The 17,474-nt window shown below is 38.3% G+C and overlaps 1 protein-coding gene across 4 annotated transcripts in view; it reads right to left on the bottom strand.

Annotated features, from left to right (window-relative positions):
* Positions 1-445: 445 nt before the first annotated feature.
* Positions 446-17,474, bottom strand: part of HS3ST5 (heparan sulfate-glucosamine 3-sulfotransferase 5) — a 195,240-nt gene continuing 178,211 nt past the window's right edge. For all 4 annotated transcript variants that reach the window (XM_058419817.1, XM_058419816.1, XM_040058892.2 and 1 more), the window contains 2 exons: positions 6,757-6,895; positions 446-2,198 (listed from right to left, as the gene is read on the bottom strand). In XM_058419817.1, the coding sequence (XP_058275800.1) occupies positions 1,268-2,198; positions 6,757-6,863 (1,038 nt within the window). In that variant the 5' untranslated portion in view covers positions 6,864-6,895 and the 3' untranslated portion in view covers positions 446-1,267. The remainder of the gene's footprint in view (positions 2,199-6,756; positions 6,896-17,474) is intronic.

Raw genomic sequence — 17,474 nt, 5'->3', positions numbered from 1 at the left:
ATTACCAGATGAAAGCGAAGGTATCACAACTATTTTCTATGATTTCTGAAGCATCAGCACCTTTTGGTGTTGAAGTCACCAAAATATTTCTCCTAGTTTTGTTCATCTGTCTGTTTCTTTGGTTTTAATGAGGTCTCTGTTTTTTCAATACTCTGTTTTTACCTGGTTGCAGTAGGCTTTTACAGTCATGCTTTAGCCTCACGGGTAACTGAATTAATTTTAGGAAAGGTGCCACAAAAGAACAGCAACAATATTCTTTGAGGTGAGCATTACACCAGATTCCTAGAAGGATGAGCTTTTTAATAAACACTGCTTCGCCACATGTATCGGTTTTCTCAACTGTCTATAAACCAAGTTCACCTGAGCAAATCTCCCTCATACAGACATATGATCTGTCTAAGGTAAGGGACTACACTGACATACATCAAGGAAAGGTGAAAAGCCATTGCACATATAGGTAATTTTAATCCATTCCATTTTTAAATACCACAATAAATTTAATTTTCACAATAAATTAAATAGTCATATTCATTTTACAAAATAGAATTACTTAGTGTGAAACCAGTATTTACAAACATTGTACACTATGTACACCATGTTTAGCTTTGTCGACACACAAGTATAGAAGAAAAAATTATTTGACCTTTTCTTGACACATGATTGACATGCTACAAGTGACACTATGGTCCATACAATAAAACAATAGTGCAAACTCACCACAGGAACTCTAAAACAATGTAGGTTGTATGAGATAAGATAGTAATTTAAAATAATAAGAAAATAGTACTATTCACTCTCATTGTAAAAATTCAGCACTGTGTTTTAAGTGTCAGTATTCCTTTAGCAATACACATACCAAATATAGCCTCAAGATTATGCTTTCTCACAGCTTTACAGACTTTTGACAAGAATTTTTATGGCATAAACTAATGTTCTGCTTAGATCAATAAGTATGTCACATAAACACTTCACTAAGCAAGAGGAACACTGACCATTTTAACAGTGTCTGACTTTGTTTCCCTAAATACCTCCTTTTCCTTTATCATTATATCTTAAAAGATGCAACTATATTGACAGTAAATTTATGTTAGTTACTACTCTGTAGAAAAAGTCGATCCCACCATATATTTGGTCACACACTGCATTATGTACACATATGCATGAAAAAAGTTACTTTGCTAGCCGTATCTATGAAAAGTGCATATTTCAGCAGAGACATCCCATTGCATGCCTCAGGTGCAACAGAAAGTGTTGTATGAAGTTTAGTTTAGGGCCAGTTAAATGTCCTCCCTGTGATCTGGTAAAATTTTTGATTAAAAGGATGGAAGAACTTGCGCAATTTGGTAATGACAGAGGTATCCACCTCTGGATGGATGCGTCCCTTGCTACCCGCCAGGCACTTGTTAAAGACAATGTTAAATCGCAAGCAGTAAAACCCTCTGGTGGCATTGAAGTATAAATTGTACTGACTTATCCTCGGAGGAAGATTTAGGAACTTCTCAACCAGCTGGAGTTCTGGCAATGGTTCTGTGATGAGCCGGTCTCCATCCACAATATGAAACTGCTCAATTGGGAAGTATTTTAACCACCTCTCCAGATGTTTTGTGTAGATGCTGGTTCTCACTGCCTTATATTTAGTGTTCACTTCGCAGGTATTAGGATCAATAGCCAGCTTCTCAAATTTGTAGTAAGTTTTGTTCTTTCTTTCCTTGCCTTCCAGCACCTGAGTGTAATCAGAAATAGCTCTTGTGGTAGGTTCCCTGACAATGATCAATAATTTGATAGATGAGTTCATTTTGTAAATCCTTTCAGGGACTTCCTCGGTGATAAAATACGCGGGGCTTTTCTCAATTGTTATTTGATGAGGGTAAGAAAAAGGCATTTTTTTCCGGTACCACTCAATCCCCTTGGCATAGTTTTCATCATTGTCAAAGAAGTGAATCTCTTGAGAAGCTTTGACCACTGCAGGGTGAAGGTTCAGCATCTCCAGTAGTGCTCGGGTGCCTCCTTTCCGCACCCCAATGATAATGGCCTTGGGAAGCTGCTGAACCAGATTGTGCAGTCGAATTTGTTCCTTGGTGGCATTGCCCTTTCGAAATTCATGGAGCAGACCTCGCTTGAACTGCAGGGCTCGCAACGGGATTTCGTCCTGGCCACGGGGTCCAAAACGGCCATCGATGGGGCAGAGGGGCTGCAGTCTGCAAGTAAAATAAGAGGTACTTGTAAAAAGAGGATATCTCTCAAGACAAGTTTTATGTATAAGGGAATCATGCTCTTGGGAACATTTTCAAATGTAATGTGATGTGTCTGTCTTTCAACTTTTATTTTATTCTACCAGTGGTTAATTAATTTGCCATTTTAAAATTATTTAATCTGTTTTTTTGCTCTATTTTAGCTGGGAAATTCCTTACTTGGCCCATCTCTTCTTTGCCAGCATAGGAGATACGATTGCTGTTTTTGTGTCTTCTTGAACCTCACCTACACTTCCACATTTCTCATTATTTTGTGATGGGTTTGGGAATTTTTAAAACATTCTGAGATGAATTATATTTGGACATTTTGATCTGAAAATCCAGTTCATTCAAGTAATCTCTTTCCCACACTTTTATTATTCTAGCCTGAAGTCTTTCCTGTGCTTTCCATTGTGTTGATCCAGAGATGTCTTTTTTAGTGAAGAAGAAGAAAAGGGATGAAAACCAGTTTTCTAAGCATCATCTTTCAATATTTATCCTCCTCTTTATAATATGGCCAGTGTTTCTCTGCCAGTCAGAACCAGAAAGTCTAAGGTTCTGATTCAGATAAGATTAGCAAGGTACAAAAAGAATAGCAAGAAGTGTTTTTAGAAATGCATTTATTGCATTGTTACATCAACAATTTTCTTATAATCATTCTTGTATCCTCCCATTGAATCTTATTTTGTGTTTTATTATTTCTTTTTTTGCAACTGCATTTCTTTGTACTATTCTTTAATATTCAGCTACAATTATTTCCCCTCTTTTCCACTTTCTAATTCTTCGTTCTGTATACCACTGGATCCAATAAGTGTTTCAGTAAGAAAAATGTTAAAACTTTACTTCTACAGAACCTTGAATAAACTCTCATCTCCACTCTCAAATCAGCACTTTAGACATTATACAGGCAAATATTTCACTGAAAATTAAATTGGTGTGTACAGAGAGCTTCCAAGGTCCTAAAAAAAGATAATTACTAATTTTTTTGGAGCCATGCTCTCCAAAATTAATGGTATGTAAGAACAAAGGTTGCCTAGGCAATTTTACTGTGAGTTTGCTGTGAACATATATTATGATACAGTTCCTAAATTACACAGCCGCATGCTATTATTTTTCACAGCACCTCTGCTTTAGCCAGTATACCAGATGGGAAATGCTCATTAATAGCTGTTTACGTATTCAGTATTTATTCTAGTTTCTCAGCATGTGGTCCCTCACTCATTTACTATATGTTATTCAAACCCTGCTTTCAGGACATAATTATTTATTTTTGGGGGGTTTTCCATCCATCACTGCTTGTTGAGGTCTCTAATTTGACACTGATTTTAGGACAATGGATGGCTGGGACAAAGTAAGTTTGATCCCCCTGGCTGACCTGTTAGCTATTTTCTTGATTAACCAGATGCTGAGAGATATAACCTGTCCAGGCAGAGCTGAAGAAACAATCCATATGACATTGCTGGGTTCACATGAGCTCTAGCTAAGTCCTGCAGACTAATTAGAAAGTGCTATGAAAAGTGAGTTCCTGTTATTTCTTTTCTCAAGTTTCTAGCTTCTTCTATCCCTTTGCTCTCTGCTATCTACTGAAAATCCTGACTTGGTTGCAAAGACTGAATCATTGAAATGTTGATGCAAACCTGCCCATATTGGGAAAAAAAAAAAAAAAAAAAAAAGGAAGTAATGTCTTAACAATGCTACAGTTTGGTCAGACTGTGGTGTGGCTGGTGAGAGTTTTAATGCATCATCAAGGTGGCAGTCGAAAGCATAAGAAACAGAAGCTGCAATTGCTATCTCTGTTCTCTTCCCTCTCCTTCTGTGTATTTGTTATTTGTTTTCAAGCAAAGAGGTTTCCACAACAGCAGTTCCAGACCCATCTCAACTAATTTTATCTCTTGCTCAAAAAGACAGCTAGCACTGCCTTCAGTGTAACACAACAGCTTGTCAAGCAGGGTGGTTTCCTTTGAAAATAAATAAATACTCAAGATATCCTCTAGCCTAAGGGAAAAGATTGAATGTTGTTAGAAATCCTTCCTCATCCTTTATATTTCAGGGTTTTTTTTTTTTACTCTTTCCCTCTGATTCTACTCCCTTAAAGCAATAAAAAAGTAACTTTTAAAAGATCTTGCCAGTGGTGAGTAAAGGGCAGATCCTCACAGTTTAATCCAAGATGTAACTATTACTCTTATGTTGCAACATGTTAATATTCTTGATTGTCTGAGTCAATTTCCCATAAAATAACAGCTCTTTGCTAAGAAAGAGTATATGGCACTTATTATATCACTGAGTTGCTCCCCCAAAACAGGCAATTTATCAAGCTGCTACAGTAAAACTCCACAATTATTCTTCTTGAAAAAAACCCGCCATAAAGCAATTTATCTCTGGGAACGGTATTTATGAAAAGTTTCAGAACAGCTGAAGTAGCTCTGGGCAATCTTAATGAGCTGTCTCACCTAATCCAGAATACTTGCTAATTCTCTTCTGACAGAGGTGTCACAGCAGCAAAAGATTATAAGTCTGGTTCAGCAGAAATAGTTTGTAGCATGGAATCAGGTGTGGAGGTTCCTGGTACTGACAATCAGGGAGTCAGGTAACTCAAAGACTAATCCAGATATTCCCAAAATTGCCACAGAATCTATTTGAGCTTCCACATGTGAAGCAGATCCATACATTCAGGAGTTGAAGGAAGGTGGCCTCCCCTGGAGGGAAGTGCTCATCTTATCAGATTTTATGATTCAATGAATCAGATAAATTAGTGATAATTTCCCTTTGGGCCCAAGGAAATTCAAGACGCTGCCATTGGAGAGCCTAATCTGAGGCTATTAAACATGAGCCATCCCTAGCTCTCTTGTTCAAATTAGATCAGCATAAATTAAGCATAAATGAATCTGGATTTCTTCCTGAATAGTTAGTTATTCTAAAGTCTGTTGAAGCCACTCAGCATCCTTTCACTGTGAGATTCAACAAAGATGAAGCAGAAGAATATTTCTAGTTAATTCATCTGTGTCTTGTCCTTTCTAGTACTTCTTCCTCTCTCTATTTTATAACAAGTCTATGCACAGGACTGCTTTTTAGCACTGTGGTATGCTTCACACTGGGCAAAGCAAGAGAACAAAACTGAATTTTACTGCCATTGGCAACACTATATATGAAACCACAGAATTCATTGTTGCAGAAGGGCAGCCAGTCAAATACTGTGGCGAGATAATTTTATAGCCATCAGTAAATTCTGTAGATGTGCAAGCATAGATAATAGGAGAAGGTTAATTAGATTTCATGCCTCCAAGCATAAAACATACTTTTGCAGGGACCAGTAAGAATTTCTTCCTTCATTTACAGAATCACATTAGTCTCAGTGAAGTTTCTACTTCTGAAGCATCAGAGATGATTTGACCACCAGAGGAAAGAAGATGTAAGTTCCAGAGCTTAATTTGCAATGCACTGGGTCTTAGCTGAGTACATGGTCTCCTTCTTCCAGAGTGGATTTGAGGAGCTGAAAAAGGCACTCAGAGACCACAAATGGAACCACTGTAAGCTTGCAGCGGACAGTAGGTAGCTATGTTTTCACTTTCCAAGCACCATATAGTCACACAACATTGTGTGACAATTTTGAAACCAACTAATATTGAATCATTTAAAAGAAGGGCAAGAATGTAGCATTAACACCTGCAATCTTGTAGAGTTTTTTCATTCGTTCTTTTGAAACAGATTTTTTTTTTTTTTTCCCCCCCGACTTGTTGTGCCTTTGTGTAACACCTACCACAGAAATCCCAGGCCATTTCAAAGCTGACAGGAACAGCACTGTCAGTGCAGGTAGCACTACTGTTTGCACTGTCAAAAAACAGTCAAAATTCATCCTGGTCAGAAGTGCCAAACACACTTTGAATTTTATCTTCTGTGTTTTCTCCAGGAAATCATTTGCAGAGAAAACCCACTTATTTAGCACATTCAGCTACAGAAAATACCAGCTAATTAACACAGTTAAAATTCTCAAACCCTGAAGCAATCTTTCAAATGAAATAGCATTCAAAACTTGACGAGCTGCTCTGCAGGCTCATACTTAATTTTAACTACCAGTGTAGCACATTAATTGCTTGCTCACAAATTTAGGAAAGGAGATGTATAAATACATCATAACTGCTTTGCTGAAACTAGAGGTCAACACAGATGTACACAGGCAAAATGAGCTACTGTAATGACATTTTTACTGGATGCTGGTTTATTTCTTCTCTGAAAACAAGTGTCAGTGTGCTCAAAATACAAATGGTCAGACAGAAAAACTTTGACTGGGATGACTCTGACTATTTTCCTACTCTCTTCTCCGAATGGTAGGAATAAATAATGAAAACCACTATTAAAATAGCCAGACTTTCTGTCTTCCGATATGAGTAAACTCAAAAAACCCCCCAAAAAACAACAAAAGAGGGAACAAAAAAACCCAAAGAATGAAAGAAATCAGACCCTTGAAGCAAAAACTCAGACAATATTAGCCCATTCTAAATAAGAGAGCAGCTACTTAATTACTTACCTATCCAAACTCCCAACTCTGGCAACTAGATATAGGAGACTTCCAATAGCAAGGCTGCCTAGCACAAAGAGCTTCTGTCTCAGCAACGCCTGCTGTTTGAATAGCATGGCCCTCCATCAATCTTCAGGACTTCTTCAGTCTGTAGAGACAAGAACACATAAAACACTCATCAGAAAGCAATATGCAGGGTAATGTTTAATCAGGTGTTGCATCTGATTAAGCCACACTTGCAAAATCTTTGCAAAACGGCAAAATAAGTAGTTATACTTTTTTTTTTTTTTTTTTTTTCCCCTTCTGTTTTTCAGTCCCACATGGCAATGTATCTGGGGTAGGATGATTATTCTGGAAGTGACGGTTCGGAGGCATCCACCATTACTAGGGCTGTTGGATAGCCACAATATAGGTCTTGACTGTAGAAGATTGTATTGTAATAGGATATCTTGTCAGGTAAATATGTTTGGATTTCAAGCCTTTCAGAATCAGGCAGAGTTAGATTTCAACAGAGCTTTTTTTTGTTGTTGTGCCCTGATGTCAAGTAAGGTTGCAGTAACCAGAAGTTAGGTTTGCAGGTCCTGTGTACAATTTATGGAGGCATGTTTACTCTGTCTCTATGATTATTAGAGTGTATGCTGGAGAGAAATCTAAAAAAAGATGTCCTGATCCATGCCAGCAAGTCAATTATGACAGACCTGAGAAGCAGGTAGCCAGGGTGGGCGCAATAATGATTTTTCAGCATCAATGTATTCTATCAGCTGTGTCTGTGCTGGGTGTCAGTCTGGTCTCTTTTGTGGAAAAGCACTTAAGCTCCTCACCTGCATGACACCAGCCTTGACTGTCACCTCACGACCTGATGGGAGGCAAACTGTAACCCTTGCAATAAGCATCCCCAGTTTTTAGCAATACCAAACCATATATTTAAATTTATTTTTTCAGATGTCTTCCAGAGATCATCTAAATCCCATAGCTGAACATTGCTTCAAATACCATAGTTATGAGGCAGTCAGGAGTAAAAAGGTATGACCTTATGCCAAGAGGATTTAACCAGGAGGTTCCTAGGCAAGGCAGAAAGAAGAGCTGAGTAAAATAATTTGTCTTTAGTTTGACTCTTCCATTTGTGTTATGGACTGCAGGTCTCTTAGGAGACTCAAACCTGGATTCTTAATATATTCTTACATGAATTGAGGAGAAATATCAGCTCCTCCTTTAAGGGCACAGTCAAAGATGACATGGTTCTTCATTCTGTACCAATTCTGAGCTTTCTTGTAGATACATAGGAGAATTAAGTTCCAATCCTTTCACTGGCTCAGGAGGGGTACGTCATACCATCTACCTACCTACCTAAAAGAATGCTTTCATCACCAAATGGATCCTCTTGATACAAAAATCATAAATACAAACTGTAGTCACTTGAAATACTGATCCAAAAGTCTCACTCTCTCTCTCAGGGAATGTTTACTGTATTATGGAGCAGTTTGAACAGAAACACTTTTTTCCAAATTTTGGCTGGACTTATTTTGAACAATTATTGACATCAAGTTTCTTAAGTTTTACTACAGCAAAGCTTATTTTACAGCACATTTTCTACTTTTCCCGCCTTAGGATTTACATAAAGCAAGACTGGGCTTATTATAAGCATGAAACTATATGCAGAGACAGAATTGTCAGTGAGAGTGCTAGTTTTGACTGGACACTGCTAAACACAGCCTGAAAACATTTATTTCTCCTGCCCATGCTGTTAAATTTTTGGCCCAGAAAGCTCTCTTAAGAATCCAGGATACAATCAGGGAGATAACACAAGCTGGAAACGATTCCCAGCAGGCAGCACTTATGTAGCCTGCCTGCCCAGTGCTGGCTGGATTTAGAGGTGCAGATGCAGGTCATTCTAAACAGGTGTTCTTCAAGCGTGGTTGAATAGCCATTCTGAAGCGCATTTATTTTGCTGCTATAGAGAAAGCTTTCTAATTTCAGTCCAACATTTCTTGATAAAAAAAGACATGCAACGTTGAAGGTCTGAGTCTGATTTGGTCTCTAAAACTCTTCTGGTGCAATAATAATAACTCCTTAGGCAGCCAGGTCACAGCTCAGGATAACCTATCAAGCAGGATAGCTAATCATACGAAATATATTGCCTTTTATGTAGAAAAAAAGCAACTCTATAATAAGAATTCTTTGCTAAGATCTTTACTGCAACAAGAATAATATAAAACACAGAGTAAAAGGAGTTTTCAATGTAAATACAGAAACAAAAGTATTACCATCCTTTAAAAAATAAATGAGGAGCAGAGGTACAGAGAGATTAAGTGATTCGATCAAGGTCACAGAGAAAACCTGTAGCACCACCGAAGTTCAGTCCAAACTAATTCCTTTATAGTGCTTCAACTACATGGTAAACTTTTGCCTTTTTGTAATACTCTTCCGCCCCTATAAATGAGGAATCCTGTACATTGAGCGAGACAGAAAATATGTAGCCAAAACTGAACTACCAAAAAAATTGCACAGATGCTACACCTCTGTGTTGATGTTACTGCTAATTACTCCTTTAGCTATTTAATTTAAAAACATGAAAGAGAAGGACATGAAGAAGAGGATGAGTTTTTGTAGGTATCAGGTTTTAAATATTTCAGTGCTGCTTCCTCTAAACCAAAGTTTCACTTCAGGGCTACAACAATTGGTTCTGAATTTAGTCTCTCAGCAAACATATACATATGCAGCCCTCTATACATTAAACTAAAATGCTTTTCGTGTGTCCTCCTTTATGCAGGCTCTTGGACCCCACTTCAGTCCTGCCTGCAAGCCTTAGTGAGGCTGTGGAGGTCATCAGGCCACAACAAAATCGAATGAATGACAAGATGTTTCCTGAAATAGATTACACAAGGCTTCATGACCTCAATATTCATGCTTGAAATAAGAGTCAACACAAAAAAACCCAACCAAACAAACCACAAAACAAACACAAACAAAGTAAATCTAACAAATCAAGCAACCAAAAAAAGTCCAAACCCAAACCAATTCCAGTTTTATGTTTGCATGTACCTAAGTGCAGAAAAACTTCCCTCAGAATGACAAATATTAAGCACACACTAGAAATGTAGAGATGACATTATTTATTAGTTTCATTTTTGTTTTCACTTTTAGCATCTAATTTAAAGGCCATGGAAAGAGTTTTACTCCAGACCAGTGGTCTCAATAAGACTTTCCCTGGATGCTAATATTTTCCTGAAAAAACCATACAAAAAATAATATCTTGACTCCAGAAAAGGCTGCACCTTGCAATGGATGTACTGAGACAGCTCTACGTGCCAGAGGAGAGGACTGAAAAAAACATTTCTATTTAAAACACAGAGTTAATACAACCAGAATGTGATTAAGGTGAAGGTCCCTAAGGCAAAAATGTTTTTGGAGACTAACATGGCAACGCTTATATGAAATGGAAAGAAGAAATGGAAAGGAAGAAATTAGAATTCTGGGAGGTATTATCAGGTGCACAAAGTTTTCTGTAAAGAAACATATACTTTTAAACTTTACAAGAAGCTGGAAGGCAAGATAAAATGTAATCCAAAGAGACAAGATTTTTAGCAGTTATTTGATGAAAATAAGGGTGTTTTTTTAAAAAAATTGCTCTTTTTTACGGTAAAGAGCTGAACTGTCACAAAAGGTGCTGACCAGTGGGAGGAGGGTTGGGAGAAAGCCACAAGCAGAACTTTCCCAGTAGCTGAATGCTGAATGTGGAACCTCCCACCCAAAGAGATGACAGCACACTGTTGCACAGCTCTGGTGGGCTTTCATTAGAAATATCTGTCTTGGACAATTTAGTTAAATATGCATACAGAAAAGTTCATTCCTGGCTATCAGGGAGTCATAATGCACAAAGAGCAACACGGATTACTGAATGGACGATTTCTAGAAATGACTGCAACATCATATATATTTAAAAATGTGATTTGCAAATTATGTGTAAATTAAAAGTAAAATGTGCCTTGTGATTTCAGATGCACATCTGATATGAAATGTTAGACTGACATTGTACAGTTCAATAAACAAACATGAGAAAGTAGTCTTACCAGTGCATTGATGTGAATGCCTCATTCAAACCCTTTCCCTACATTTCCATTTTTCTGGTGAGGGGACTAAGGTTATTGAGTGAAGTGCTGAGAGAAGACAGTACAGCTGTGTAGAACTCCGATGATCATCCCAACTGAAAAATAGATGGACTGTTCCTGACAAGATGAAGGGATCATGGATAAAGGTAGATAGTGGGTATGTTGGAAAACAATGTGGTTTTTTTGTGAAATGTTGTAAGAGTTTTTACTTCATGTTAGGTCAAAGTCGAATGAATAGGAGAAAACAGGGAAAGAATCATACTAGTAATGATAGCATTACTGATAAAAATCTGAATTGTGCAGAAGCACAGAAAAGAGAATCTGCTGCTGTAATCACTTATTCCAAATAAACAGAAAATGGAACAAGATCACCAGGAACTTGTTTGCAAATGATCAATGGGAAATTTTTGGACCCATGCAGCAGAGATGAGATGATGCTATAGATAAATGGATAGCATGTGGTTGATTATGGATGGAAGTATAAGAAACAACAACGTCCTTTCTTTTGGCAAACAGGATGAAGAGACACAATCCTGGTAGAATTATGTGATTAATCAATATTAAGTACAAACCAAAGGCAAATATGTACAAAGGAGGCTTGAAAAATAATAAATAGGAAGTGAGTTTTTATTTGAATTTGTTTGGCATGTTTCTTTTTTTTATTATTTTTTCACACCAGCAGGGGTCATCTGTTGACCAACAAATATTTGCTGTCATACACTGCAGAAAGATTTTCGAGTTTATGTGGGATTTAACTACACTGATAGGATACAAGTCAGGGAACTTATCACTGGGCATGTTTGCATTATGTCTCTTGATGTCACCTACAGTTTCTTCCATTCTTCACTGTCACTAAAATTCATACAAATCAAGCACATAGACTCTTCCCGGGGTATGAAACCTCCTGGTGTTTGGGAAACGAGGGAATTCACGCCTCAAATTTTGTGCGTTCTCATCAGCCCATGACCTTAGTCGTGGTCTGCCTGGAAAAGCCACTCATGTTACTGCTCCTGCTTCTCCTGCAGGTACTCCCCACTCCCTTTTTTGTGTCTCACTGCTGAGGAAGGTCTGGGATAGTGGCAAGGAAAAGATACAGTGCTGCTGCATTCTTTCTCCAGTAGCCTGCGCTTCGGTGGCTTCCTTAATTGCAACAGAACTGTTGCACCATGTGAACTGTATTAAAGAACTGGAATGATCATGATAAAGCAGAACATGATTTTTCATTAGAGAGGGGATTTTTCATTCTTAATAGTATTGAATGGTCTAAGAAGAGACAAAATTCTTCCTTTTTTTGACACAGTAAAATGAAATGGATAATGGGAACTGAAAGATTTGAAAATACCATATTTTCTAGGGAATGATAAAGTGCTGACCCTGCAGAAAAGGAACTTGGATTTTTTTTTTTTTTCCTTAATGGTTCATATTTCAATATAAAAAAGAAATTTAATTCTCATGTGTAATTACAGTTTTCAATTTTTTCTCTATAGCATAAGACTGAGATGGGATGAAGTAAGATTAATGTACACTTGCTCAACTCAGGTTTCAAAGGAAGAAAAGAAGGAAATATAGCATGGAAGAAGTTCATAGATTCATGTAAATGTCCCTGTGTACTAGACCTGTCCTTTTCTCCTCATGACTCATATTGACTGAAAGCGTGGAGAAGAAAATGTCAGCAAAGCTGATGGAAAACAATAAATAATGCAGATAAACTCCAACATAAAGATTTGCTATAGTGTTATGCCACGGCTGTGACAATAACTTAAATATTTTTTTTTTTTTTTTTTTTTTTTGGTCCACTATTGTAGAGTTTTGAGGTTTAGGACTGTCTTTAAGCTGCCCTTGAAGCCAGTTCTTTGTGTAAAAAAGTCCTAAAAGCCTTTCTTCAGAGAAGCTGTTGGACTCTGTGGCCACCCACAAAATCAGCATCTGTATGTGGATACCAGATAAGAAAACATATGTTCATTTCTCAGAAGTTAGCACACTAGCAGTGCTGAAAGAGTATTTGTGACTCATAATCCCCCACAGGGGCTGGCTTGGGTGGTATAGGCAGATATCTGTGTGCTCTCGAGTCCATGGAATGGTAATGACAATTTATTTAGTCCACTGCCCACAGGACATTTCACTTCAGACATGCTGAAGACTCATCTACCCATAATTGTGCTATCTCTAGGAAGCTGCTGTGTCAAGTGACAACAGTACAGAAGGCCATAACTGGCTCTTTATCACATTCCATTCTCAGCCTGACCCTTTTTTTTTTTTTTTTTTTTTCATCTCACTGAAAGACTTTGAGCAATATGGTGTTGGGAAGAGAGAAACAACTCAAAAGCTTGCTATTGACTTTTGTGGAGCCCTGTGCCAAACAGATCCGCTGCCAGATTGTCAGAGTAGTTAGGAATCTCAGGCGCTTTGATGCCCTTGAGGTCCCAGGCACATCTGCTTAAGAAAACTCCCTTATTGCATCTGAGCCAGCAAGGCAGGCAGTGTTCTGCTGAATGATGAGTGGGCTGCCATGATCCATGCTTAGCTACAGTGCTCCAGGAACATTTCCAAGCACATAGATCTTAATAGGACTTCATTAGTTCAAAATACAGATGCCTGTCTCCTTGCCAGCATCCTGAGTATATTACCCAGCACCGCTCTTCATAGAGCATGAGATTAATCTGATAGGGTTGGCCCTTTTCTACGGATTAATGGTACTTCCCCAGCTACTTCCCTCCTTTTCTTCTGAAATAATCACCTTCCTGAAATGATCACCTTCCTTGTCTGTTTCATTTCTCAGGAAGGCGGAGCTGATGACACTAAGAATAAAAACCTGTGGAAATGCAGCTATGGTTATGGAAAGATTATGATAGATACTAATTTCACAGTCTTTAAAAGACAGTAACAGCCTTGTTTCTTCAAGCTAGCACTAAAACAACTTCAACCAAAAGTAACAATAATACAAATAAAAGGAAGTTGAGGAAAAAAATCAGCGACATGGAGGAGGGAAGCAATGACTGCAAAAGTCAAAAGAGAAATCATAAAGGGAGGTCAATAGTAGCATCATGTTAGGAATAAGCAGTTCGCTTTTCAGCTCTGGGAAAGATTTAGAGAAGAAGATTATGAGTCTTCTAAGAAAAAGGTAAGCAGCTAGATATCCAGATCTTTCTTTATTTTGTTCTTCATTTAGGTTCCAGTCTTCATCATGAACAGTTTCAATGCATTGAGGAGGATAAGAAGGCAGAGAGGTATTGCTTAATGTGATTTAGTGTGAAATAAAATTACCTTTTGTCACATACTAGTAATTTTGAAATGTTCTTTTCCACTACTTAGAATCATGTCAACAGACTATCACTCCTTTTTATTCTCTTGGAAAATTACCCTTTCCCAAATAATATTACATCTGAAATAAGACATATGAATGGTTGTTTGAAGGTTCCTTAATTAATTCAAACTGACGATAATTTAAATTAAATATCTCTTAGATACAAGACAAAATCTATGTGGCCTTCTGCAACTTCTTGCAGCTCTGTTTTCTAGTGACTTCCCTTCAGAAGAGCAGCAAAACAGAGCTAAATTCAGAATATTACTTGGAGTCAAAAGAATTGATGGGGAAACTAACAGCAAAAACTAAACTGAGTTGCAAATATATTTTGACGGTACACTGCACTTACAGTAAATTCATCTCAGTAGATTTTTGCTCCTGGCTTTTACTCCCCTTTTACTCAGAAAAAATACCATTTTATGAGAGTCATCTCCCCCCTGCCCCCAAACCCTCTATGCAGCTCGCTCTTGCGCTACATATCTTTATATAGTACACTTACTCAACTCTCTTCTCTTATGCAAGCTCATATTCTGAGCTATCCCATTGCTAATGAATAGACATCACACTGTCTAATACGGAGCACCTACATTTGTTCTGGTCGGTAGCATCTCTGTCTTTTACTCAGACTCTTAATCTGAAACATGATCAGCTCAGACTGCTCCCTGTAATCTCATATGCAGGCTAAATTTCATAGCTTCTTTATCATAAAAGTCCCAAGATTCAGTCTATTACACACCTGTATAAGCTTAAGATTTTCCATGTGCTCCCTTCACCATTTTATCCCAACTACTGCAGTGGTCTTTTCTCTGCTCTTGAACATTGTAACTGTGCTTCATTCATATCCATTCTGAGCAGTGCTGCAAAGGACATTCCATCTCTCTGCATGCACCACTTCTGTGTAGGCATACTTTCACCCCCTTCCCATGTTCTCTGTCATACCTTTCTGTATATTTCTGTGTCTGGATATCCCACGGGGCTTCTGCTGGGAGAACAGGGAGAAATGGAATTTAAAAACTTGACCCCAGAGATCATTAAGTTATTTTTCAGAATGCAAAGTCTCAGTGCTTCCCCTGCGAGTCCTGACCACAACACTTCCCTTAGAAGTGCTGCCAATCTCAATGTGGAAATCTGAGTGAAAATATTAATGACTGTTTAGACAAGAACTTGTTAGGGTGCCTCAGTGAGAGAGGCCGACCTGATAACAGCTTTCTCTGAAAATGAAAAAGATGGGATTTTCTGCTGTGCATGTGTTCTAAGGGCCAAGATCACAGCCCCCATTTGGCCAGAAAAGAAAGGGGAAGCAAGAAGACACGGCTGTTACAGAGCTTCCCAGTGCTGCAGAGCTCCCCATAAATGAGCTCTGTGGTCACTGCACAGTCCTCTTGTTCTGGCACAGCCTATTCACTCATCTTCCTCCCCTTGGGCAGCCTGAGCTGTAGCTTGGGTCTCTGTTACATATACTCAGCCTGGCAAATATGCCTGCTTCATAGTTTTAAATTCTGAAAAAAAAAAGAACACAAAAAGTCAACTGAAACATCCTTGCACATACTTTCCTGGTAGGTCTCAGAGTCAAGCAAATGCCAGCAGAGAGGTGTGTTCTTCTGATCTTCCCTGGCATTCACACCAGGGAATTTTATTGAATGCTCCTCTGCTGGCATGAGATATCTTCTCTCTCTGTCTGTTTCTGAGCAACTTCTTAAGAGAATATTTTTCAGCATACTATTCATGATCCTTATACTGATTTTATGCTACTGCATCTTGACTGTCTTGGTGAACTTAATCTAACTTGGGCTTCATGGAATAGAGAGGATCCAATCCTTTCTTTGTGGGCATTCATTAGTTATCACTTTCCTAGAGGTGTATTTTTTAAAATTAATTTAGTTTTTTTTCCTCTGACCCCTCATAAGCACATGGACTGTCCGTATCTTTGGATATAGACATATTTTGCCTGCATGTTAAAATATGCTAGAAATGCTGCACATGAAGAGGATGTCACTTGTTTGCCAAATAGTTACTGGTGAATCAGTGAAAGAGACAGAAGGCATGGATCCAGCTAGATGGAAAAAAAACTCATGTAGTTTATCCAGGAGCTTGGAATAACTGGCCTATGCAGTTCACATTTGTAATGGTAATTAGTCAAGGTATCTTTGGTTTGGCTTTGCTCCTGATGCTCATTTACAGAACCTACAACCTGATACCTTTTGGGATCAAGGGATGGCTGCAGCCTCAACCCTGACTATTAAGTCCAAATATGGAAAACTATAAAATAAACTGCACAATTCAAAAGTATCTTGGTTGGATGAGAATTAACTCCAGAATATTTCAGCATTTTGTTTACTTGGCTGTGAGACATACAACACACTTCCTCATGCTCTAAAGGACCTTGTATTTAAAACAACTGCCCTATAAGTATACAATAAAGTTAAACTACTTCTGTTTGTTCATGAAAACATAGCTCCTAAAGGGTCCTGCTTACAAATTGTATAGCTGTCAAGAGTGAGTGACATCTTCTGATTGTCTCAACAGATGGAAGAGTTGATCTAATAATGAAGAAAACAATACTCACAAATAATTTATTTGTCATTTGGTGGGGGAAAAGAAGAGTGAATAATTTATTTGGTCAATATTATTCAATCATCAATAGAACTGGTAGAATAATTTATAAATTTATTTATGAATAATTTATTCATCAATTGATGGCAGGAGGAAATTAATGAAGTAAACAATATTCACATAACCCTCAACAGGCTCTCAGAGGCAGGCAGGACAGGCAGGGAGGAACTGGGAGAATGGATCTCTTTTGTTGGGCTCTGAGCACAGGGGATCACTAAAGGGAAGCTGCCCCTCAATCACTTCTGTAGCTTGCTGATAGTAGTGACCTTCTTTCTCATTTACCCACCTAGGACAACAGATCTGCAGAGGTGCCCCGAGAGCACTGCATGGTTTCTGTACTTGTTTAGTGATGGTGGGAAGCTGCGTGGAAATTCCTGCTCTGGTGCTTCTGCTGTGACGGCTCAGGGCAGACACTGCTTGTTCTGACATACGGTAGCAGAGGCTGGGGGCTCTCTCAGCCTCCCAGCAGCTTGAAACTTATCATGCAGCTGGGAAATGTGCTGGGCTCTGCTTCTGCACTCGGAGTAGGAGACAGAGGGTTTCCCTCAGGAAACCACAAGACACTGTCCTCTGTTTTTAGTTAGAAAATTAGAACTCCAAGGAATATTATAGGGGAAAAAAAAATAATTGGTTGCGTAACAGAATTGTGCTGTGCCAGAAAACATGTTACAAATTGCTGACATGCAGAGCTGAAAACAACA

Source organism: Hirundo rustica, chromosome 3 (assembly GCF_015227805.2).
Source record: "Hirundo rustica isolate bHirRus1 chromosome 3, bHirRus1.pri.v3, whole genome shotgun sequence".
NCBI lineage: Eukaryota > Metazoa > Chordata > Aves > Passeriformes > Hirundinidae > Hirundo > Hirundo rustica.
The sequence above is the reverse complement of the archived record's forward strand: the minus strand, read 5'-3'. Positions and strand labels throughout refer to the sequence as shown.